Source organism: Leptidea sinapis, chromosome 5 (assembly GCF_905404315.1).
Source record: "Leptidea sinapis chromosome 5, ilLepSina1.1, whole genome shotgun sequence".
Lineage (NCBI taxonomy): Eukaryota > Metazoa > Arthropoda > Insecta > Lepidoptera > Pieridae > Leptidea > Leptidea sinapis.
Genome location: NC_066269.1, coordinates 726820 through 753039, shown reverse-complemented (window position 1 = coordinate 753039; position 26220 = coordinate 726820). Strand labels below are relative to the sequence as shown.

The 26220-nt window shown below is 36.1% G+C and overlaps 1 protein-coding gene across 2 annotated transcripts; it reads right to left on the bottom strand.

Annotated features, from left to right (window-relative positions):
* Positions 1-542: 542 nt before the first annotated feature.
* On the bottom strand, positions 543-26220 carry LOC126964643 (SET and MYND domain-containing protein 4). 2 transcript variants are annotated; one of them, XM_050807879.1, is made up of 7 exons: positions 25797-26220; positions 23307-23502; positions 20433-20792; positions 18611-19252; positions 17556-17771; positions 14573-14696; positions 543-803 (listed from the first exon to the last, which is right to left on the bottom strand). In XM_050807879.1, the coding sequence occupies exons 1-7, from the start codon at positions 26119-26121 to the stop codon at positions 612-614; spliced, it is 2055 nt and encodes a 684-aa protein (XP_050663836.1). In that variant the 5' UTR covers positions 26122-26220; the 3' UTR covers positions 543-611. The 2 variants fall into 2 exon arrangements, with proteins under 2 accessions (XP_050663836.1, XP_050663837.1); XM_050807880.1 differs by lacking the exon at positions 14573-14696.

The following is a 26220-nucleotide window of genomic DNA, read 5'->3' as shown; positions in this document are numbered from 1 at the left end:
ACACAAGAGCAGGTTGTAGTGTGTGTTTTATGTTATCTCATTCATCAATGGCTATGCGTCCTTGGCAGCAGAGAAGTGTGGTTTAACCCTTAAAGAACCTTATTTGCGGGCAGCTAAGGTACCTACAAGTTTTTAGTAAGTGAGATATCAATTGTACTGACCCTAGTCAGGTATATCCCGTTCTTATAATTTAAAACTTTTAATTATTGTTGGTATTTGAATCAATTTAACATCTGCGAATAATGGAACAACACGATTTCATGACGTTTATATGTCGATTGTCGCTGATAATTACAATCAGGCTTCTCTGTATTTTTAATTATGTCCTTTCTTTACATAATTTACTTTTTGTTCGACTTTCATTGACAAAGGCTCAAATACATAGCGCTCGGAGCCAATAAACCAAGAATTTAGACTTTATTGTCACTTCTCAAGTTGCCAGAACACTGCACAGGTGACACTGACAGAAGACAGGATTGTGGACACTGGACACAGGTGACAGCCGACAGGTCATATCATTAATCAAATTTCAAACAATAAACTCAAAGTTGTTATAATGTTTATTTGTTAGCATAATATTCAATAAATATTTCCAATCCACTCAAAGAAAACTAAACGATACTGTAATTGCCAAAAGATAGCATACAACGTCTTAAATCCTGCACACAATCGTAGTAAGATTGGTATGGAGGAGCAAGTGTGTTGTCATACAACTTTAATACTTCAACAAATTTCTTCATAGCCTCACCATATTTTCCTTCTTCCATTGCAGCTCGACCAAGCTTAAATAGCATATCAGTATCCTGAAAGACGAAATACAAATTTGTGTAAATAATAAATTTGGTAAGGATTGTTTTAATACTATTAAATGCAAATTGTAGCACTAAGAGATTTAAAGGGGCAACATGGAGTCCTTTTAGCACTTGTTGTTGATTTAGGTCGCTATGAGAGGATTGTAAAAAAAAATGTACTGGTTAACTAATTTAACATTGTTGCTCTTGATTCTTAGACTCAACTTTAATCAATTGATTGAATTGTTAGAAGACGAATATTAGAGGAAATTACACCAAAGATACCTCAAAATAAAAATTGGGAAATCTTGTATTATGTCTTATACTAACAATATAGTGCTTCTTATCTTTATTAAATAAAACCTCTTTAATTAATGCATTTTTTATGGAAGAGAATAAACAAGCAGAATGGTCACCTGAGGGTATATGATCACCACAACCCATGCTCTCCGACCTCTATAAAATTAGAGAAATCACAAGAGTGTAACAAACAGATTTAATAAAGTTCGAATAAACATATATAATAATTCCAAAACTATAAACATGTTGGTAACTGGCTGGCGAGGTTGGAACTTAGTGCTTTGTGGTGAAAGTCAATGCTTCAACCTATGGCGCCACTGACATTTACTATACATTACTTATACAGTGAAACCTGGTTAAGTGAGACATCAAGGGACCTGCAATGTCGTTTCACTTATAGAGGTATTCCACTTACCCAGTGTCTCATCCATTGGCTACATTTGTTAACATCAACAGCGTTACTTTCTCCACAAATTGCTTTGAAAACTATACCGTTTCTTTTCTTAAACCCTTCCATCCAACCATTGCTGCTACAAAAATTATGAATATCGAGCCTTCGCGCGAAATCTTGTGCCTTTTCTTTAATCATCGGTCCACATACCGGAACGTTTTTGTTACGAAGTTGCTTAACCCATGTTAGCAAACACTGTTCAAGTTCAGGATATTCTGATAAACATACACGTTTTAGTTTTCCTTGTCCTTCAGAACATTCTGATTCAATTTTATGTTTACTCTGAATTATTCTACAAAGAGTAGATTTTGGCACATTAAATTCGGCACAAACTTCTTCGCGTGTCTTCCCACTTTCATAAATGGATATTAACTTCAGTTTTTCACGTAATGATAATGATTGTTAGCTTTCGTTTTGACATTTTTCAAATAAACATCTGTATGATAGTAAAGCGAAACTAAAACTGAAGGTAATTGAAGCTCAAAATTTGTACTTACGTACTTGGAATTACGTGTGGAATTTGTGGGTAGAATAAGAATGAGTAAACAAACAATGTTATCTATGATGATAAATCGAAAGAACAAATCCCAGATATAGAGGTTTACCTCTTCCCACTAACAGAGGTAATTCAGTGCCAAAGTGTTGGGACCTCAGCATGAGTTCCAGTTACTTAACCAAGTTTCACTGTACAATAATAGTCCTTTTTTTAAATATTTGTCAGACTTAAGGACTTTGCACATTGCACCAACTCAATGTTGAATCCACTCCATCTCAACTCACAGAATAGCATTGAAATGTAATCATTATGTTGTGTTGCTAAAGAGTGTATTTGTCAACTAGTAAGTTGAGAGTATATGATGCGTCTACAACACATGTTCTATGGGTTGTTCACCTATTGACATGTTAGTTGAGGTCAAGCTAGTGGACAACACACTTCCCTGCTTGTTGACTAAGCAGTGTCACCAACTCATTGAAACTGAATTGATAGCTCTAGTTGGAAGGATATTGGAATGGCATTGAGTTAGTATACTAACTCAATGCCATTCCAATATCCTTTATATCCTTTATACATTATAATGTGTAAGACCTTATCTTTTCTTTATATAAGAGGTGTCAATGTGCAATATACATGATAGAAAGTGGAAAAATAATGGACATCTGCAATACTCTGGTATTGACCTCTGGGTCAAGAGATGTGCTTATAGTGAAGTTGTTCAAGTGATAGTATGTTGTACACTTGGAGGTTCTAAAGTTGTATTTGCTTGAAAGTACTGCATCCAACAGAAAGTGGTTGTACAGGACTAAGATTTAAGAGTTTCTTGTGAAACATGAGGTTGTCACAGACAAACTGTTTTGACTATCTATGTGTCTGTTCATTCCAGTAATATCCAAAAAGACGACATATCTAAATAGAGCTATAAAATTTATGATTTTGTGTGAAAAAAGCAAACTTTATAAAATTGTGAACAAATTTCAGCTTAATGATTAAATTGCCACATTTATAAAATTAGGTACTTCATCTAGGCAGGCAATCATTTGAATTATTAAAAATGTGACTTTTACTCAACTGATATCTAATTGGTGTAGATATCAAATAGTTTCTTACCAGTTGGAGGTGTCTGTCACCTTTTGGTTGAATCCAGTTTTACACTCAACTCATCTCGCTCACATCTGATAGCACCTGATTGGTTCAAACCCACACCAATGAGATATGAGTTATACTTTTTACTTATAATATGTATGGAGAATCATTTTAAATAAATATTATTTTCAACTGTGTTTCAGATATAGCTGTTATCATTCCATTATAAAATCGCCATGGCTGATGAAGAAGGTATTTAAAACAACTACAACAATCATATAATTCAGATTTTAGTAATTAATATATTGTGGTCAAGTACTTAGTAATTGATCACATGGAATGAACTGTTGTGTGGAATGACCACATAACTTATTTTTATTATGTCTAGTTTTATTTAAATTAATAGTAATATCATTGATATACACAATAAACAACTATGCTCATAATCACACTCAAAAATGGTCTAAAGCAAAACTCTGCCTACGCGTCTATTAGGCAGAGTTTATGTTCAGTTGTATTTTTACTGTTAATGTTTTCTGTATAAGTTAATATAAAGGTACTTATATACAACGCCACTTGGACATTCTTGATGACCTTTTGATAAGGATTAATGCTGCATTGCTTAAAATCGTTTTGTAAATAAGCCATTATTTCTCGTAAAAAGTAAAGGACAAAACATATTTATTGTGGGCTATCCCTAAGAGACAAACATATACAATTCCGAACTTTTATGGCAGACCATTTTAAGATGTACAATACTGTAGAACATTATATTCTTTTAGGGTTCAGCCAGCGTTTGTAATGTAAGCGCTAAAAATTATGTTTATTTACGACATCACATTAGACACCTATATTATTATCAGTGTTTCTCTATTATATTATGCATGTTTTATACACATACTCCACCTCTACCTTCCTCTTCAATCACTATCTATTAAAAAAGACTGCATCACAATCCATTGCGTAGTTTTAACGATCTAAGCAGACATAGGGACGTACAGCGGGAAGCGACTTTGTTTTATATGTAGTAATATAATATATTATATCTGACATTGTTTTTAGGTGTGGAAGAAGAAGAGGTACAGGAAACTGCGAAGGAAAGTGAAAATGAATTAACTCCAGTACAGCTAGAGAAGCCATTGGCCCCAGCCAATTACGAGATTAGACCTGGACTTGGAGAAAAGTAAGTTTTTTTTTATGTATAAGAGGGGGGAACGGGCAAGGAGCTTACGCAGGAGTGTCAAGAGATGTGCTGCCGGCCTTTAAGGTGAAGGTCTCTAAGTCGTATCTGTTCGGGAAATTAGCAGCCGGTAATTGTTTCTACAAAGTGGCTGTACAAGGCAAGAAATTTGTTGCAAAACGCGCGGTTGTTGAATGGCCGACGTCAACATGATGCGGGTGTTCTAACGTTAACCTTTTTGACGTATTGTCCGTTGGTGGAATTGCCTCTGGTATCAACCCGAAATTGTTTGTACATACACTTAATATTTGTAATGGAATCAAAATTTTGTATACCTATATAAATAAAAGTAGTGGGCGCCCGTATAGATGTCATATAATATCACAACTTGTGCGTTTGTGAACCGCTTGGAATGATAGATTATTAATGTTAGAAAGCTAGCAGCTAAACTTCAGCAAAAACCGGTAATAATATATTTAGAAACAGACTTGTCTCAAAGAGTTCAAAATTCCAAAGATATAGTAGTAGTAAATAGAATGGAGTAGTTTACACAGTAATATGACGTAGGCACTGGCAAATAAATAAAATGAACTATTGCTTATAACGATAACGCGGCGTCATAGACGTCACTATATGTCTCTTTCTAATTGCTTAAAGTATCTCTTTCTAACGATAACAACGTCGCCACAACTATTTTACTCAAACTACTGGATTTGCTTTTCATACCTTTATTTGCACGACACAATTAGAATCTTAATGAAATCGACCATCTTTTGATTAAACTTGTCAGTGTAGAGTAGTCAAAATTAAGAGATAGTACATTTAATGATGATATTAACAATGTCTCTTAAAAAAACATTTGTTTTCATCAAAACATCAGTGAAGATTAAGTTCTAATAAAATATTCCAACAGATTTCAAGCAGAGAACGTCAAGTATATAATAACAACGACGATGCAGGAGCAGTTGATGGGACGCCAGTACAGAGCTGACCAGGCTCCTCGCTGGGCCAAAGCCATAGCCAATGCTGTGAGACAACGAGTACAGGAACTGGACATGAAAAGGTATTTATTACCTGTATTATATTATTATCACTACATAGTAGCTTCCCGCTCTCTGTCCTATGTATGCTTAGATCTTTAAAAATACGCAATAATAGATAAATAGATAGATACAGGAATAATAATACAATAATATTTGCATAATACAGTAGAGAAACACCGATGATTTTAAAGTAAAATAAAATAAAAAACTCGTAAATAAACATATTTAGTGGCTTATTTATGAAGCTATTTTAATGAATACAGCAGTAATCCTTATCCAGTTATATTACATTGTTCATATAATATAGATCAATATGGCCCTTTAGAGCATGTAATTTAAATGAATATTTTCAAAGATATCACAGATTTAAAGCGCAGGGAGGGAAAACATTAGAACGAGTACCATCAAGTTTATAAAGAATTGCAGTATACGAAATAAAATAAAAACTTATTTTACGCTATCATCACCACTTAGAAAAAAAAGTCGAGTATTATTAAGTTCATAGAGAATTCTAAAAGAAGAAGGGCAGTCTACGAAACTTTGTTTTGTATATTATCATCGTTTATTGTTGAGATATAAATAACGAGATCACTCGAATATTACATAATATAAATTTAATTTTTACCAAAAACTTAGGAAACTGAGGGAAACGTGGATCATTTATTCTTCAATTGCCCTTTAACGCAACCTTCTTTATACAATTTTATACCTCCTGAAATTCCCCGCCCAACTTCCTTTAAATGTCTCCTCTCCCTAGTTTTCACTCCTTTTGTATATATTTTGTGTAAATATATTAAAATAAATAAGATTAAGTTGTAAATAGCACTAAGTACTTATATCAAATAATTTAAGTAATTATATTTGTGTATGTCCCTTATAGTCCTAACAGCATGCATATTTGTTTCAGGTATAAGAAAATAAAACTTGTTTCAATTTTAAGCACCGATCACTACCATTAAAATTAGTAAAAGAATACTCTAAGCTTGGTGGTCTACCTTAACGTGACATTGGCAAACTTGTGGTATACCTTCCACAGGAGCCATAGTAGGAAGAATAGAATAGAATAGAATAGAACCTTGTGTAAAAGTGAGATAACTATCCTTACATACAAACCTAGGTTTGAGAAAGAGACGGAATAGATGAAGACCATGAAACCGATTTGAAACAATTTAGTGTCTATTAGTCTCCTGTCAAGTTGGACAGCGTTTAAATTTTATTGTTTTTATCGTTATTGTTCTGTGTTTTAACGGATATTCATTAAAATATATAATGGTGTAGTGCTCTGTATTAGATTGTGTTGTTACATGTAGCAACAATCCAACTAAAGAAACATTTTACAGGTACTGTTTCTTACTAATACTGCTTTCGTGATGCTTATTTTCGTAGAGCTTATGCACTAAAATATTACAATTTATTTACGCAGTATACTCTCTTGTTTCTTAAGATTATAATCATTTAAGAAAATATGTTTTAGATAATAAGCTTTTGTAAACGTGAATATGACGCCGTTTATCAATATTATTCTCTAAAAGCAAAATACTACACACTTCACTAACTCACTAACACATCTGTAAAACAAGCACACATGAACATTTTAAATTTAGTCTCGCTGTTACGAGGAGAGTGTTTATTTATTTATTAGGAAGCCAACGTGCATACAACCATCTCAATCTACGGACACATTTAAAAATTATTTTATAATGTTGTACACTCCTCTTACAGGTTAACTCGACATGCTTAATAGGTATAATATGCATTCTTTGTTTAACTAAACTTTACTTTATGTTACTAAAAGCTAAAGACAATTTTGAAAAATTTAACAAAAATAAAGCTTTTGGCTTGTGGCCAAAGGCTGATAAAAAAATTAGGTTCTTACGTATTAAACAAGAAAAATAAAAGAAAAAAAAAACCATAACTACGAACAATGTTTGTCTATTACGCTAGTATACTAAGTGTATGGTCGGGGCAGTTAGTTATATTAAAATTTGAAAATTTGTTACTGAAAGTCATAATCAACCTCATGTAACATCGCCCAACAAAACACTAACTCAACTGAACCGAGTAGTAGGCATAACAAGCCTATGCTAGTTCCTGGTGTTAACATTATGATTATAACAGTTTCTAGCAAATTAACTAATGTCCCTCAACAAAATAACATATTGCAACAGCACTTGGTAAACGTCACAAAGTCAAGTCAAACAAACTTCATTAATTAGACTTAAATTAAGCGCTTTAGAAACGTCAATATAAATATTTATTTTAAATTACTGAATTTACTTGTTCGGAAAAAGTTGAGCTCGTGAGAAGAACATACAAGATATGGCCACTCTTCAATCAATAGAGTATTTTACAATGGCCGGTAATATACAAAACACAAGGGTTTGTAAGATGCTGCGTCAATATATTATGAGTCGTGTTTAAATAATATAAATTATAATATAATTATTTCATAAAACGTAATAAATAATAAACTATATAATAAAAATTATCGAATATTGGATGCCTTTAGAGCTTGAATTCATTGTTTGTGTAAGGATGTTTCGTGAATATGATGGTGGTGATTACTGTCATAATTACAAGCAGCACCCGTTCACGAGTTGACGCATGGACCAGCCATCGTTCCCTTTGCACATAAATTGAGGAAAGGAGACTAGGACTAAGGAGAAGCTACATCAGTTTCTAAAGGGGCTTTGAAACGAAACGGTAATGAACCACTTAACGATGGATGTTATATAGTGGTGATTTCTACTACTTATGTAATTGTAAATGCCATCACCAATTGCCAAGAGAGAATCAACAAATACTGATCTCAGTTTAATTATTATAAATTAGCTGACAGACGCTGTTCTGTCAATATAAAAAACAGATGTAAAATAATGTAGTCTAAGGCCATCGGAATTGTGTAATCAAAGTTAATGAGCTAAAAATGATACAAAAACGTATTCCTGAATGATTTTATAACATGTAGTAAGTAATAAAATTATAATCCTTTAATATCGTATTTTGTAAACAGCTTCTATATAACTGCCAGTATTTTAAAGTATTGAAATGGATATAGTATGTTATCCTTAATAGATAGATATAATATGCAATCGCAGACTTTTCTGTAGACCTTTATAAGATACACAATTCTACCATACATTATTTTAATATTTCTCAAAGGGTTAGACAGTGTTTTCGCACCTCAAAGAAATATCGTTAATGAATACATAAACTTAACAAATTATATTCTAAAACCTTCTTGAAAACCACGCTGTCCATTGCTGAAAACAGCATGAAATCGGTGCTGTAGTTTTTGAGTTTATCGCGTAAACAGACACAAACGCGGAGGAGTATTTGTTTTATAATATGTAGTGAATAAATAATATTACACTATCATATATTATTACCTTAATTTATCATGTTATTGTTACAGGTACAAAGTGGTTGTACAATGCACAATACTAGAAATGAAAGGAGCTGGAATTAAATCTGGCCAACGATGTATCTGGGACCCGGAGACTGACGACTACATAGATGATTTGTACAGGAACGATACAATATTCTGTTATACGATTGTGTATGGTGTTTATTTATATTGAACTACGAGTGAGATCTGATGTGATACTTTTTTTTTTTTAATTTATTTTGTGGCACAGGATGCTAGTCTATATGCCGAGATACAAGATGAGACAGTGGAGAGTTGCCATCGTTGATATTATTTACTTAATACACTGTTTTATACTTTTATAATCATTCATCACACTTAAGGTCGGACCGCATTAGAGCGGCACTGCGCTGCGCGTCGCTTCACGTCGCTCGACGGTACCTATAGCATTACAACTGCAGTAAATGGCAGCTCGCGTCATGTCGATACCAGTTCGCGTGCGAGCAACGTTATAAGATGAGCTATAATGACGAGGATTTGGTCAATATTTCTTTGAAAGAGAATAGAAAATAAGTAGAAATGGATTGCTGACATGCCAAGGTCACGCTTTCAAGACGGCGAATATCATTTGTTTCCTCGCCTTCTTAATGATGATTGAAATAATATTACGACGCTTTGCGTGGGTGTGAACGGACCGCAGTCCGGCCTTTTAATCGTTGCTATGGGATATGATCAGTGTCTTTGTTGTGGCGTTCCATCACAAGTACCACGATTACGTGATAAAAAATGTAACAAAACTTCATTCAGAAAATTCAATGAGTGTGTATTGTGTGTGCGAGACTAAGAAAGAGGAAAAAAAAAGAATATTATAGTATTAAAACGCGTGTAATTATAACTGTGTTTTTTCATTTTTACATTGAGAACGTGATCTGAAAAGGTCTCGAATCGTCAGATTAACTAATAATAATAAGAATGTAACTTTTTTCCCAAAAACCTAATGTAAAAACACAGTTACAATTACACGCGTTTTATTCCTTTAAAAATGTTTTATTCAAATGTGTAGCACTCGCGTTAATCAAAGAAAATACTAGAATCATAAATTATTGTGATGTGTTCTATGTATGTATTATTAATTAATAATAATTTTTTTTTTTTACTTCTTAACTAAAATCGATTGGAATTTATTAAAAAATTATAAGGGTATATTATGTAAATAAGAAGAATATCCCCTAAGAGACTATTATTTGTGTGTAACTTAATCTTACTGGTCTTTAAGTCATGATTTAGATCATTTAAATTTATTATGACTATGCCAGTTTGGTACCACGTGCGAGTGTTATCAATAGCATGTATTAATATGTCGTTTGTGATTATTTTGCATTTTTTGTTGAATTATTATTTGAGTCAATAAATTTTACAGTTTTATAACAATTGTTTTTATATTAAATGTTACTCCCATATCCTCCATCTACAGGATCTACTTTACAGTTAATAACCTGCTCAACCACAATAATTGCATATTAGGAGATTGACTTGAGATGTCGCTCTTTCAAAGAGTTGAACAAGACATACTAAGATTTACGATCGATGCGTCACTCAGACGGTTGCTCAGAGAGGCGTGGGTTCGAGTCCCGCATATCCATAAATTTTGTATATTTATTCCAAGAAGTGAGGGATACCACTTCAAAATAACAAACCTTCATGCTCCGTTTAGCGAAAAAGCCAGTGATAGTTGCACAATTTCTCGGTAAGATCGTAGTGAGGTAGGTTTGGTAGAAAAAAAAAAAGGGATTTTCAAATGTGAGTTCCTGTTAACCGCTTCCGACCATCTGTGAGCTGAGCTACCTTGACGGGAACCGGAGTGGCAATTACTTCGGAACACTCCCCGTGATAAAGGCGGTAGAAGACACAAAATGAAGCGACGTCTCTACGCAACGCCAAGTGATCCAGCCTTTCACAGAGCGCTAGGTCCCCGACAATTCGAGCTGCTCTGCGTTGCATGCGGTCAAATGGATCGAGCTGATACTGGGTGCGCCAGACCAGAGATGACAGCAATACTCCATGAGGCCGGGCCTGCGCTTTGAAGAGCGCTAGAATGTGGACCGGCTTGAAGTATTGCCGTGCTCGATTTATGACGCCCAGTTTCTTCGAAGCCAATTTGGCTTTGCCCTACAGATGGCCACGGAATTGGCAATCGCTCGAGATTGCGAGACCCATTATTCCGATACTAGGTCAGGCTTTAAGGGGCTTTTTTAGTGGTAAACGCGCAAACTTGAGTCTTCTGGGGGTTAAATTAGACAAGGTTCAAGAGAGGACTCGATAGAAGACACAAGTTTCTCCCGGCACTGGTCGACGTTTTCGCGAGAGAGACCTGCATGGCCCGTGTATACGGCATCACCAGTGCTGTCGCCTGCATAGCAATGTACTATACACACAGCCTTGGGGCACTCCAGCGTTCACAGGCTTGGGATTCGAACAATAACCGTCGACAACGACCTGTATGCTGCGCCCAGTGAGGAAGCTGGAGGTCCACTTGCATAAGCTCTCGGGAAGCCCAATTGATGGAAATTTGCGAGAAGGGCCTTGTGCCATACACGATCAAAGGCCTTCGCTATATCCAGGCTAACTGCCAGGCCTTCCCCCTTGCTTTCAATAGCCGCCGCCCATCTATGTGTTAGATATACCAGAAGATCGCCAGTCGACCGACCATGGCAAAAGCCGTACTGCCGGTCGTTGGTCAACTGGTGACCCTCAAGGTATACCAAGAGCTGGTGGTTAATTATGCTCTCCATGATTTTGGAGATTAGGGAGGTAATAGCAATAGGCCTGTAGTTTGCCGGATCCGAACTGTCTCTTTTTTTTGGGATCGGATGGACAAGGGCTGACTTCCATGAATCAGGGACTACGCCTTTTGAATAAGAGTGCCGGAATAAACGCGTTAGCACCGGCGTCAACTCAGGGGCACACGTTCTAAACACGATTGGAGAAATGCCATCCGGCCCGCTCGACTTCCTGACGTCCAAAGAAAACAGAGCTCATCTAACAGTTTTCTGTCAGAACTGTACTTCAGGCATGGAGCTCTGACACCGCGGGATGGTCGGCGGTGTTTTTCCGTTGTCGTCAAGAGTCGAGTTGGAGGCAAAAAGAGTGCACAGGAGGTCGGCTTTCTCTTTTGCTGTATGGGCCAGGGTGTCATTCCTCATGTGCAACGGCGGCATGGACGGCTGGTTGAAGTTACCAAGAGCAGCTTTCGACAACGACCAGAACTTGCATGTTCCGGTCGGGTAACTGGAAAGCTGCTCGCCGATTTTGACAATGCTTCGATTTCGCACGGGCGATTTGCCGTTTAAAAAATCTGGAGGCACGCTTATATTTCCTCTTCAGAACTTTGCAGTTCGGATCCTTTGAGCCCAGTGCCGCAACCCAAGTTCGATAAGCCTGTTTTTTGCAGTCAGATGCTGCTTTAACTGATGCATCGAACCAGGGCTGTGATCTGCCACCGATCGGTACTACAAAGCTTGGTATAAAAATATCCATGCCCTGCATTATCATATCGGCTACTGCAACGGCGCAGGCACTTGGATCATCCGAAGGGCTAACAAACAAACTAAACTAAAAACAAACTAAACAAACCCTGCCCCAAGGGTAGTATGCAAAAAAGGAACGCATCCTACCCCAATCTGCTGACTTGTAGTGCCAAACACTCCTGACCAGGAAATGGTCGGACGTTCCGAGAGGGGCGTCGACAGAGACCTGGTAACCATCGGGATGTGTAGTCAGCAGAAGATCTAATAAGGACGGCATGTGGCTATCCACATCCGGGAGCCGGGTTGGCGACTCTACCAATTGGGACAGACCATACGCCAATGCAAAATTATGCACAGATCGCCCTGCGTAGTCTGTAGTACGTGATCCAAGCCATTCGGCATTGTGCCTGTTGAAATCACCCAAGACTACGATTTCAGCGGAGGGGATCTGAGCAAGCTCGTCATCAAATGCCGCTTGAACGCAGCCCATGAGGTGATCCGTTTCTGCGTTACCACTATGGGACCTGAAGACACACGCATAGATGCGGACGCGGTCCTCTAAATCTATGCGGAGCCAGAGAGTAGACAGGTCCCTACCCTCAAAATTGCCGAGACGGCGACAGCAGATATCCTCCCTAACGTACATACATACTCCGGCATGAGGCATGAAATTATGCTCAATTTTGTACCCGGGGTACGTTAAATATGATGTATCGCTAGGTCGAGATATCTGCGTCTCCGTAAGGAAACACAAGGCCGGCTGCGCCGTCTCAAGGTGGTAGTGGACGGCGTTTAAATTGGAGAGAATTCCCCTGATATTACAGAAGACCACATTAAGCATGGAGCGGGGTGCCGTGGTGTTGCTGCCCTGTTTGTCCTTAGATATGCGCGGTACTGTGCCCTCCCCAGAATACGAGGGGCAGCCCGAGCGAGAATGCTCGGGGAGGGATTCTCCGACTCTGGTAGAGCCAATACCCTCCTCTACATGAAGTCGGAGAGGCAATGAAGGCGGGAGTATTGTTATGAAGTATTTTAATTATGTACTTTTCGTGGCAGCAAAAATTAATTTGGCACTGAAAAACGGTGTGCAAGCAAAAATTTTCTAAAATACAGTTTTATTTTAACAAGTTGATATTACGTTTTTAAACACCTTGTAATTTAATTAAACCTAGTCTAATTTGTTTCTCTCAGCGTTAGTGCGATACTCTATCAGCAGTAACGCCGAGAGAATAAAATTAAAATTATGTATTTACTGGATTTAAAATCTTATTTTATTGAAAAGTCAATACAAATAAAACTGAACACAAAATTTTATGAACGATGTGGGACTCGAAACCGCGACCTCTCGCGTTCCGTGCAAGCTGTAGCTGAAGCCACAACCTGAGAGTTGAACAAAGCATACAAGATTTTATACACGATACGTCACTCGAACGGTTGGCTCAGTTGGAAAGAGCGCTCGCATGGAACGCGATAGGTTGCGGATTGGAGTCCCGTTCATCGTTCATAAAATTTTGTTATAGCTTTTATATATGTAATTCAAAATTCATAAAATTCAAATATTTTTATTCAAAATAGGATTTAAAATCACTTATTGAACGTCAAAATCTAATACCCATTCAAAAGAGACTGCCTCAGACCTGAGAAGAATGGGCGCAAGAAACTCAGCGGATTATTATTAATTAATCTCAGAAGTGAGATTTTATGCATATAAATTAATTATGATTATTGGCGACAGGCTCTCAGAGTAATAATTATATAATATAATCTAATAATATAATCTTTTTAAGGACCGCTCTTATATTTTTGTTGGAGGGTGATTGGGAGGGGGAGGGGGAGGGGGGAAGGGATGGCCTCTGGTCCTCGACACTAACATAGCGGCACTAGGCCGCTATTTTACTCCGGTATTCTGTGCGAGTGTGGTAAGTAACCCGGACGAGTCTGGCCCGATTGTGCTGACGTCATAAGACGGCAGCGTGACTCTCCCATTTTCAAAAAGCCCGTAGTCGCCTCTTACGACACCCTTGGACCTGGGACTACCCTATTCTTATTACGCCCCGGGGCAGCACAGGGCAGATTGCAATCTGAGCGACCATGACCTTTCTCACCAGGCCCATAGTCAACGACCACGTCTGCTTACCGTAAGTCCTCATTGGTAACACACACTGGTTGAAAACCTTCGTCTTCAGACACTTGGTATTTGAAACGAGAAGATTTTACGGAGCTTCCCGAAGGCTGGCCATCCGAGTTGGATTCGATGAATGACCTCTTTCGCGAAATTGGACATGCCTAACTGGGATTGTCCGTCTATTATCGTATTATGTGTTTACTTACTTGTAATGACTTAAGGCCTTTTAGGATATTAGTGTACTGCTGGCATAGACCGCATTTTACCATAAACTCTGTGCAATCATGGGCCACTGGTACCACGTTAGGGCACGGTTGTCCCGAATCGCATCTGAAATATAAACAAAACATCAAACAGTGGAATTATTTCAACCTGGATATTGTGGGGTCGGACCCTCTAAATTGCTCGAAACAGAAGTTCAGGAGGAGCTGTAGATCATGGATATCGGACACCTTAAAAAATTGTTATTCACTCGTGCCAAAAGCCGAATATTTTTAGAAATTTCCCGGGCTGAAGTCCCAATAAAAACATAAATATACCGACAGCAAGATAGAGAAGATAAGCGAATCTATAGATACTCATGTTGGATTCAAATTTAAATATTTTTATTCAAAATAGGATGTGACATCACTTATTGAAAGTCAAAAAACTACCACTCATTCCAAAATGAATGCCTCAGACCTGAGAAGAATGGGAGCAACAAACTCAGCGGGCTTTTTTTTTCATCAAATAAATATGTTTACAAAGTAATATTGTACAATTAAACTTATTATTTAATAGTCTGAGGGCGGTCACTCCATTCCCAATCTGTGGTATCATTAAGAAAGTCATTTATGTTATAGTAACCTTTACCACACAAACGTTTTTTAACAATTCTTTTGAATAACGTAATACCTTTGTTTTGAACATTTTCTGGGATCTTGTTGTAAAAGCATATATGCTTTTACAACTTTTTGCTTAAAAGACTTACTAACTCGACTTACCCGAGTAGTAGGCATCATCAGTTTATGTCTGTTCCTGGTGTTAACATTATGGTTATGACAGTTTCTGGCAAATTCACTTATGTGACTATGAACATACATTACATTATCAAAAATATATTGAGAAGCAACAGTCAAGATGTTAATTTCTTTGAATTTTGCTCTCAATGATTCTTTAGGACCTAGGTTATAAATAGCGCGAATAGCCCTCTTGTGCACCTCCTGCACAAATATTGTATTAATATCGGCAGCGTTGCCCCATAGCAATATACCATAGGACATAATACTATGGAAATAACTAAAGAATACCAGTCGCGCCGTATCTATGTCAGTTAATTGTCTAATCTTTTTAACCGCGTATGCTGCAGTCTAACTAAGTCTGTTCGCCAATCCTTTAATATGGTGGCCCCATTGTAATTTGGAATCTAGAGTTATGCCAAGAAATATAGCAGATTCCACCGGTTCTATCACCTCTCCGTTTAACAAAACATTTGCATTTACATTTTTGACATTTGATACGGTAAATTTAATGTATTTAGTGCTCTTGCTATTTAACAATAGGTTATCAGCGCTAAACCAGTACACGATGTCAGATAAAATATCGTTCACTTCGTCAGACATAGCTTGGTTTCTTTTCACTTTGAAAATCAGTGAAGTGTCATCCGCAAACAATACTACCTTATGTTTTTTCTCTAAAAGATTAGGAAGATCATTTATATAGATAAGGAAGAGGAATGGTCCAAGAATAGACCCTTGTGGTACCCCCATACTGAGAGGAGTCCCAGGAGATCTCCTGCCATTCACGTCGACCCTCTGAATTCTATTGTTTAGATATGAAGTTAGAAAATCGAGCGCAGTTCCTTTTATGCCATAATGGTATAGCTTCCTGACCAGCGTTGAATGTTGATATATATATTGACATCATAGTATACAGTACAGACTCTTGTATTCAAAATAGTTATAACTTACTTATGCTGCGGCCACACGCAAATCTTGTACTAACTGCGACCAGCAATTTGCCAGATGTGTAGCCGAGTAACAGGCACAATACCTATGATGTCTACTATCGGTTGCCTGCAGAAATTTTCAACTTCTGTGACAATGTTGGCTGGTTGGAGTAAGAAGTCGAACGGTCGCGCACAATGGCCTAATCAAGAGGCTAAGTGTGTAAACAGTCCAGCTAAACTAACTAACTAATTGGTTGTACGTGCTTGCATTCTTATTTTTATTAACGTATGGCGTCCTAACTCGCTACCGCTTCCGCTACTGTCACTTTTCCTTAACAACAAATGATGTGGTGTGATAATATATTTCCATCACATCGGGGTCACCAATGTGGTGGGGGAATTATTATATCTTTGATGATGCGTGCAAAACTTCTGGTCAAGTTGGCTCGATCCGAAATATAATCTAGTAAGATTCAAAGTAATATAAGACAATACAAACTGACTGGGGGCTGGATGATCTTGTTACCGGGAGGTCTGCTTGATGTGTTTTTTTATTATTATTATTTCCTTTAAAGTTAAAGTTATTATATATTTCATTTTATGAAATGCTCACATAATGCCTCTATTTATTTACGGTATGTGTGGATTGATGCATCTACTATACTCAATAACTCTTGTGTTTATAAGTATTAATTTACTTTTTTTTCTTTTTTTGACTTACTCATGTGAGCCTTTCAGTTTTTGACTTTTGAGTATTTTTGTTGCGTCACTTTGCATATATTGTAATTGAAATGATTTGTAAAACAACTAAAATGTAAATCTTTACTTAAATAAGTGAGTGGCAATAAGTTTCTTGCTACTTCTTCTCATTAGCTCAACCCTTTACGAAGTAGCGGTGAATTCAATAGGAAACAATATTTATATATTTTTTTTTGACATTCATAAGTGTCATTTTTGTGACCTACATGAATAAAGTGTTTTTGAATTTTGAATTTTGACTTCTACTTGCGCGACCCAAACTTCCAGTTCCTCGGGCCAGGATAGTGGTACTCCAACTCTCCCACACGGTAAACTGACTGCATGTTCTTGAATCATCGACTCGGCTATTTGCACTTGGTAAGCAAACGGTGAAGAAACTACACCTCTGACTCACGCTGATCGCAATTTTTTTCAGAATAGTATATATAATGCGAAACGAAGTGTGGATGGTAATTGCGTGTGCAATAAAAGTTGTACTTACAATTATTATTCTTGGTACTTACTTAAACCTCATATAGTTTTCTGTCATATCTTTGTACAAAGGCCAGTCCTGCTCGCACGGAATACAACTACAATCGAACCAGTATCGCTCTTTTAAATCTGCTTTTCTTTTCTCTTTCGGAACTGTCGTAAATATAGGGCCATAGTTTTCGGCTACTTCATCACCTTTTTTTATATTCTTTACAGCGCGAACAACAACGCGAGAACCGCAAAAGTACCTAGAAATTGAAAGGTTTAAACTTTGTTTTACTAATATAGAGCTTTCTTATCTTTTATCAGAGTAAGTTAAGAGACAAAATTTGGAATAATGTAAGCCAAAGTCATGAAAAATTTGCGTATACAGGCCATTAGATATTAATTATTGATTATTCATAAAATAAGTTATATTTTATTAGAGTCAAATTAGATAACCATTGAAAACCCTATTTGTCGTATCACCGCGCTTCGTAAACGCTTCCTTTTATGGCTCGCGTTGTATCTTAATACAGGGTCGAAATCTCGAAAGCCATTGCCAATTCTGCCTCTGCAATTGCCGACAACGAACGTTTCGGACTTCATCAGAGCTGAAGCCTGCCTATAAGCCGTTGTTTAGTATCGATCTTAATCCGCTTGATTATAATTTATGGTCAGGTTTAGAGAGTAGGTACGACTTGCTCTAGGCAGTGAAGAATTTTCTCATCGAAAGATTGCGTGCTTCTATTGATAACTGGCCTCAACGTTTAAAGGACTGTATTGCAGCCAATGGAGACCACTTCGAATAAGCTTTTTATATTTTAAAGTATTTTATATTTAAATATTAAACTAACACACTGTAAAAGTGCATAATGTTTTGTACAGTCTTAAGGTCATAGTTCATCATATAGGTACATCAGGTGCATTTCTTGTATGTATATTATGTGCGGATTTATTATTACTTGCAGACTTGCCCTTTCTCTCAAAATTTAATTGTTACCAATTAACAGGCTACCAATTACCTCAGCACAACCCCAAATTACCTAAACTCCGGCCACTGATTATCTTACAAACTTGCTTTATCCCACCCCAAATCATTAATTACCTCACAACACTGGGTTCACAGGAGTGATTGAAGAGTGCAAGAGTAGGATACACTGCACCAGCTACGAAAACGGACTTCCCCTGATGCTTAATAATATTATGATCCTTTTTTGGTTTTGGACATTGCAACTCAAAAACTTCATGGGCGTTAAATTGCAATACTTGAAGATTCTTCAGTAATAACGCACCGAATAATTCGACATCGTTTTCACGATTCTCTGTAATTGCCATCGTTTTCATTTCATCAATCCCAACACATTTCTCTCGCGGCTTTCCATCTAAATAGCCACTGATATCAAGAAGTTTCATTAAAAATGTCGCCATTTGTGTTCGGTGTAAAAAGTCTTGTTTGGTCCTCTTGTTTTCATGTGCGACTAAGTGGAAAATATTTTTGTAATCATTGGTTTTGTATTGCCCAGAAAGTTTGAAATCTAGATTTTTGTATAAATCTTCGAAATACTTCTTTGTATTTTGGGTTATCATTCTTAGCGCGATGTGACACGTAATAGAACAACCAGACTTCCATATGAGTGGTAAGATTTGACATTCATAGCCATGATACGACTTGAGCGCGATTTCTTGACAATTTTCACTGCAGAAAACTACGTTTGGACATTTGGGGCATGCTATAGGAATCGGACATCTGTAATAAGATATATTTTGTCAGTATATTAGTAATTATTAAAATAACCTGTAGATAAATAAGGGTAAACAATTTAAATCTATTACATTCAATTGTTTATTAATTTAGCACGTTCTAGCTCAGTTGTGATCTCTAAGAACGACGTTTCAACTTTAACTGTATAGCTGTAAAACATGCCATTTGTTTTCTTTATAACGAGGTTAATATATATAGCATTTTTAACTATATATAAAATATAACAAGAGTTGAAATACGAAAGATAAATTTTAAAGATCACCAAAGTAGACATCGCAAAGTTTATAGCGTTTTACTACTAGATAATCCAATATTTTAAGTTCAAATTGATTAGAGACTGTTCCGACAAAAGATTATCACTATTTTTTTTTGTAATACGGACAGATTGAAAACGGTTGTCTAACGCATATATAATAAACTTCTTCGCGATTTTGTGCACTTGCTATATATTTTATCTTGCAGCATAAAGTAACCCTTTTGCGTTAAGTCTGGAATCGGCTACTAGGTATACAGAGTGGCGCTATATTGGCGACATTAAATGAACACACTATCTAACCTTAATCATAAAAAAATAATTCTAATATTTAAAGTAAATGATAATTTTTTTTTTAAATTTTCAAACAAACAATTGTTTGTTTGAAAAACGGTGATTCATTAATCACCGTTATATATTCGCATAAGACGGCACGATGTAGGTGTCAGTGGCTACGCTAGCGCGCGGCTACTAGATTTCTTGCAGGATGTTCCGAAATGATGAGGAAAATAACATATTATGGAAAACCAACGACAATTGCAGATTTATTTAGGTGAATTATGTACTTTATTTTTAAATATTTTTTTATGATTACGGTTAAATAGTTCTACTCATTGTAGCGCCACTCTGAATATAAAGTATGCTGTTAAATTGTAGGATAAATCTTGTAGGTGTTTAAAAAGTTACCTCTACATACTTAAGCAATAAAAATGTTTCTCGCTTTTAATAATAATAATATTGACATACAATACCCAAATTATTTTGCCAAACTAGGCACGATGAAGACAACGATTTATTTTACAATATACTTACTTAAATCTACATAAATAAATAAAACATCCATGATTCGGAAACAAACATACACATTCAACCCCCGAACCACTAGGCTATATGGGTCGTCAATTTTCATACCTTATAAAGCAATTTTGGCAATGTGTCCTCGCGTATTCAGCCAACAGAACTCCACTGTGCGGCTTCTCTACGAGCACCGTTTCTCCAGCCTGAACATCCCTCGCTGCAGTCGCATATCGTCCTTTAGACTCATCATAATCTATTGTAATGGCATCGGATGCAGCCGGATATTCCGGATTACTTTTACTTGAAATCTTCGGTTTCGGAGGCGCTTTCTTTATTGGTTCTGGATCTTTTGGGTTTCCTGCTAATGACATACCTTTGTTCAACACCTCCAACATAAGTTTAGCGTCCGTTCTCATTTTTTGCCTTTTTTCTTTACTAAGACTGCTGGCTTCATCAAGTGCTGATATTGTATCTCTGAAATGAAACAGTGCTTATTAAACTCGGACTCAGCTTCAAATATAAGAAATTCCGTGCGTACAAAGTAGGGGAAAGTTGGGGAATTGGGAACACTTAACTTCCATCGCTCAAAAATGATAGAAAAAAGTCACTGAGATAATCCACTTTCATTGCAACCTAAGCATTGCTTATTTAGCTACTTATAAGTGAACAAAAAATTTTAACAATCAACTTCTTATTAGAAATATGAATGAAAAGAAAAAATATTGTCATTCCTTTTTACCCGATACCCTATGGGGTAATTGAGGTCATCCAGCGGGGTAAATGGAAACGGTATTGGGTAATTAGGTACACTCATTATAATCTTATAAATACACTGCAGATGTTTTGGTTGACACACATCACACACGTATCCTTTACTAGTCTCGCCAGCAGAACATTTTTCACATTCCCAGAGTTTACAGCTGGCGCATAGGATTCAATCCTCTATCGGCTGGATAAAACCTGAGAATCATATGTCTCTTATTTCGTCACATAGAAGTTGTTTGAACTTTGGGAATAAAAGTAGCACCTGTATTGGTGTTTGACTCTGTCTGATAGTATATACGGACACATTCTAACTTTGGTCAGCTTCAGTTGTATGAACTGAACAGAAGAGTCTGACTGGTGTTAGGATCTATCGGATAAATATCAGCTGCTTTAAATCCATTGATAGCCTTGTTTATATTAGCTATTTTTTTAAACGTCTTTGTAACGTATCCCAGGATTGTTAACCTATAGAGCACACATTCCTTATATTACCATACCATCTTCAGTGAACTGCGGCTTGTGAGGTCCAGTGGCGGCATTTTGTGAGATACGAGGGGAGGAAATTAAAGGACTCGCAGATTATGTTCTCGGAAAAGCTCGTATGCCCGAGCCTTAGTTATACTTGTTTTTCTTGGTTGGTTTTTTTATTTTAATTTTTGACATCTTCGATTGCACGGCGAAGATAATTTATTTAAATTTTGTACTTTTTTCTGTATCTCGAATGTAATTTTGAGCCATCTAAAACAAATCGACAAGCAGTACCAGGGGTAATTAAGAATGCTAGGGGTAATTGGGATCGATCCCAATTACCCGCCTAACGCCATTCCCAATTGCCCCAAGTAGTTAAAATGAATGAAAATGACCGCCACCTTGAATTGTATTTTTGGTGAACTTCAAATCACAGAAGATTTGAAAACAGATATTACGTGCAAGGTAGTAACGAAATATGGTGCTTTTGCTTAAAACAATATAAAAGTTACATCTCTTATTACACAAGTCAAAAACTATAATAGAATCGCATAAAGAATTGTTCGACGCACAGTGACGGCACGCGTGCGGTCTTTCATTCTCACTATTGCTTACGCAATGAAGGGCACTGGATACGTCCGTTAAACGAATGCGGAACGTTCCCAATAACCCACCGTTCTCAATTCCCCCTCTCTCCCCTACACATGTCAGAAGTGAAACCTGCATTGTGCATGAACCTCTAAACTGCATATGGTACCTACGTCCTGGTACATGATGCTAGGATGACACATGATTTCATCAGCTTTGGATTCTTCTTATCTCATTATCTCCAATGTTAAATATTATGAATTTATTTATCTGCTTTTTTCTGTCGCTTTTTCGTTTCATCAACTTTCAAATCACAACGATGCTAAAGAAGTTTTCATTAAAAAAAAAGTATAACGAAGGTTAAAACTTGGTTATTTTAAATCTTTGTTCGGGTGCGACACAAAGCGATTATATCGAAGCTGCCATCCTATGGGCTCTCCGAGAGATCATGCAAATGGGTCTCTAGCTTGTTGTCTGATCAGAACATTAAACTGATCCCTGATTCTTTAGTTTTTCTCATGATTTTTTGTCGGAACTGCAGTTGTCGTATCTCACTAATTATTGCCTTAGAATGTTTAAATCTGAAAAGGCCTCGGCTGTGTTGCCTTTTAATTAAACACCGTCGCGACTTTATTCACAATACCAGCACCAGTTGTCGATTTGACAAATAGCCACATTGTGTTTGTGTGTGCGTTGCTGAAAACATAGATCAATAGTTCCCCGCTAGCTTTTTCGACGTGTTCACAGTTCAAATAATATTTTAGTGAACATGAGATATGTTTTTAGAAGACTTTGATATGAATAATAGAATTGTAATCAATCAAATCAAATCAAAATCACTTAATTCATAGGTAGGTGTATATATCTGTAGGTCAAGAAAATAACACCTACACCTATGAATGTCTAAAGCTTTATTTTCTCTTCATATTTACCGCCACTTAGGGAAGGACTTTAATGAGAAGAAGTGGCAAGAAACTCATTGGCACTCTTTTAAATCAAAATTTATAGCTTCATATTTTTACAATAAATTCATTTTAGTTACAATGTAATATATAAAGTGACGCAACAACAATACTAAGTAATAATACGATAGTAAAAAGTATGAAAATAGAATTCTAAATTAATGATAAAATTTATAAAAAAGGTATATATATATGCTTTGCTTACTGAAAAGCTCTTATCGCCTCTTGATTCCTCTTCAGAACAAGTAAACATCGGGCTTTTCTTTCGTAAACTTTGTATCGAAGGTGTCGAGGATATCCTAGTGATAGACAGCGACGAATGTCTGCTAGGGCTTCTTCGTATCGTTGTAAATGATTAAGAGCTGCTGATCGATTCGCAAAAAGAATGGACAATTCTTCAGCTGTGGAAATAAATAAGGAAGATTAGTGTAAAGATCTTAACGTCGGCGTCTCCATCCCTCAAATATGTGCGAAGGGAACGACAGCTGGTCCATGCGTCAATGAACGGTTGCTGCTTGTGGTGCCAGGTCGACATGTCATAGTTAATAAATCATTGTATTTGTTGGATTACTAATAATTATGACAGTAATCATGAGCATCATGTTCACGAAGAATCCTTGCAAACAAACAATAAATTCAAGCTCTAAAGGTTGATGCATCTAATATACGATAATTTAGACTTATACAGTAAATTATTTATTATTTTTTATGAAATACATAGTTTAAACACGACTCAAATATTGGATGCAGCACCTTACAAACTACTTTGTTATGTATAAATACATTACATTGTAAAGAGTGACCGTTGAGTTTCTTGTTCTGCTCAGTGTTTATTACATATCATCTATTTTTTTTTGATATTTTATACTTCGTCGTATCTAGGTACCTACCTATAATAGTACATTACATTATATATACATTAGATAATTTATACGTCTAGATAGACTGTGACAGCTGACACTAACACTTTAAAAATAGCGGTGAACTGTTATCCTCTATTTTGAGCAACGCATGCACACTTAAACAATGTGATATACATACCGCGACTGTAAGACGTAGCTTGTCAATAAAGTAATAAACCTGGCCTGTTGACATGCGTTGCCTAACAGCAAGACGCTCTATCTAAACGTATAAATTATAAGCAATTTTCGTTTAATGTCTTATAGAATAGTCAAGAAAATTATTTTTGACCACCAAAAAACAAGGAAGACACCAGTGCAATTCAGTTTCGCTTGTTTGGGTCTAAATTAAAAATTAATATCATGTTTATCTAAAACCATTTCATTTTCTATCTTGTATGAAGTTTTACACCATATTCAATATTGCGTACAAATTTTAATATTATGTAAGACATGTTAAAAAATAGTGAGCTATTTATAGCAGTGTTTTTCAATCTTATTTATTTAACGACCCAGACCCAACAGGACCCACTTGTCAGTCAGATAAATAATTTTGAATTTAAATAATAAATTAATAATAATACGTAAAGCTGCTAAGGGTAAATAATTACTACCAATCGTCACTTCATACCTGTGTGTACTGACACTCTCTTCAGTAGTGGACATTAAGACTAAAAAGAGAAATAGACTTCAATCAGAAAATGATTTGACTGTTAACAATTCAAAAACAGCCTCACGAATTGAAATTTAAATTAGCCAATCCCATCCTTCTCACTAAAATTGTGTTTTTATTGTAGTCTACCTTGACTTTTTGCTTCTGCCGGCGACCCCCCAAGTAAGTCTTGGCCACCACTGAGTGCGATTGGAAAACACTGACTTATGACAATCGTATGTGACGTCATTTGTTGGTTCCACTGGAATACCAGCGCTAGTAATCAGCAAAATGCTGAAGGGTGAGCAATTTCTAACAAACACTTTATGTACGTAATATATATTACTTGTTTTTTTTTTTTAAATTACTTTATTATTATTTTATCCTAAAGAAACATAAATAACGCCCTGACCTATTTTAAAACGAAATAAAAGTGAAATATGTCAAATTCCTCCGCATAAAACAAATCTGTGTTTACAGTAACTATAATATATCTATACTAATATTATAAAGAAGAAAGATTTGATTGTTTGTTTGTATTGAATAGGCTCCGCAACTACTGAACCGATTTGAATAATTCTTTCACTGTTGGGAAGCTACATTATCCCCAAGTGTTATAGGCTATATTACATTTTCAAAAAATTAGGTATCCCTACTAAAAGTCCAGTAATGTAACCCAAGGTGTAAAAATACGTACGCGAACGACGTCGCGGCTATCAGCTAGTATAATATATAACGCAACGAATCACGTCTAAATATATAAACACAGATTTTTTTATAATGCAAGAAAACAACCAAAAACTGTCTGCAGGGATTGAAATTCCATGAGACCGAGAATTTGAGACATTAAACCCTCCATACATTTTGTATACTATCATTATGCATATAATAATATCATAATTTCATCTCTGTGTGTGTCTGGTATCGAAAAGAAGTCACGGACAAATAAGCTGTCTTTGCTACCAGTATGTAAATAATAAATTTAAACATATTATACTTGTACTATCAATACAATTGTAATATTTCAAATATAAACGTAATTAAAAAAAAAACTATTTATTTTGTAAATACTGTGTTTGTTGCAAATAAATATCTATCTTTCTTTATTTAATTAATAAATTATTACATAGTGAGCGATACTTACTTTCTTTCTGTGGCATATCGAGGATACTTTGGTTATAGCAATATAGGGCTTTCACCCAGTCCCCCTTCTGTACACACTTATTTCCTTCTTCCTTTCCCTCTTTTGCTCTCTCTATACATTTCTTAACAGGGAAATCGCCTCCAGTTTTGCACTTTTCAATCTCATCTGAAAGATCACAATCTTTCATCACAGGCAGACTACACAAGTATCCAACTCGCTTTGAATTCGTTTCTAAATTAGCGAAGTTATTCTTTGTCACATCGTCTAAGGAGTTGTTGATTTTTTCATGGAATATTTTGAAAAATCCTTCGATTTCCTGTGCCATATCTGTATCTAATTAAGACTGTGAGATTAATACGGTGTAATTTTAGGTTAAACGTATTGCGTGAGTAAAAGCGGCGATCGCTGGCGACTGTTCTATTTT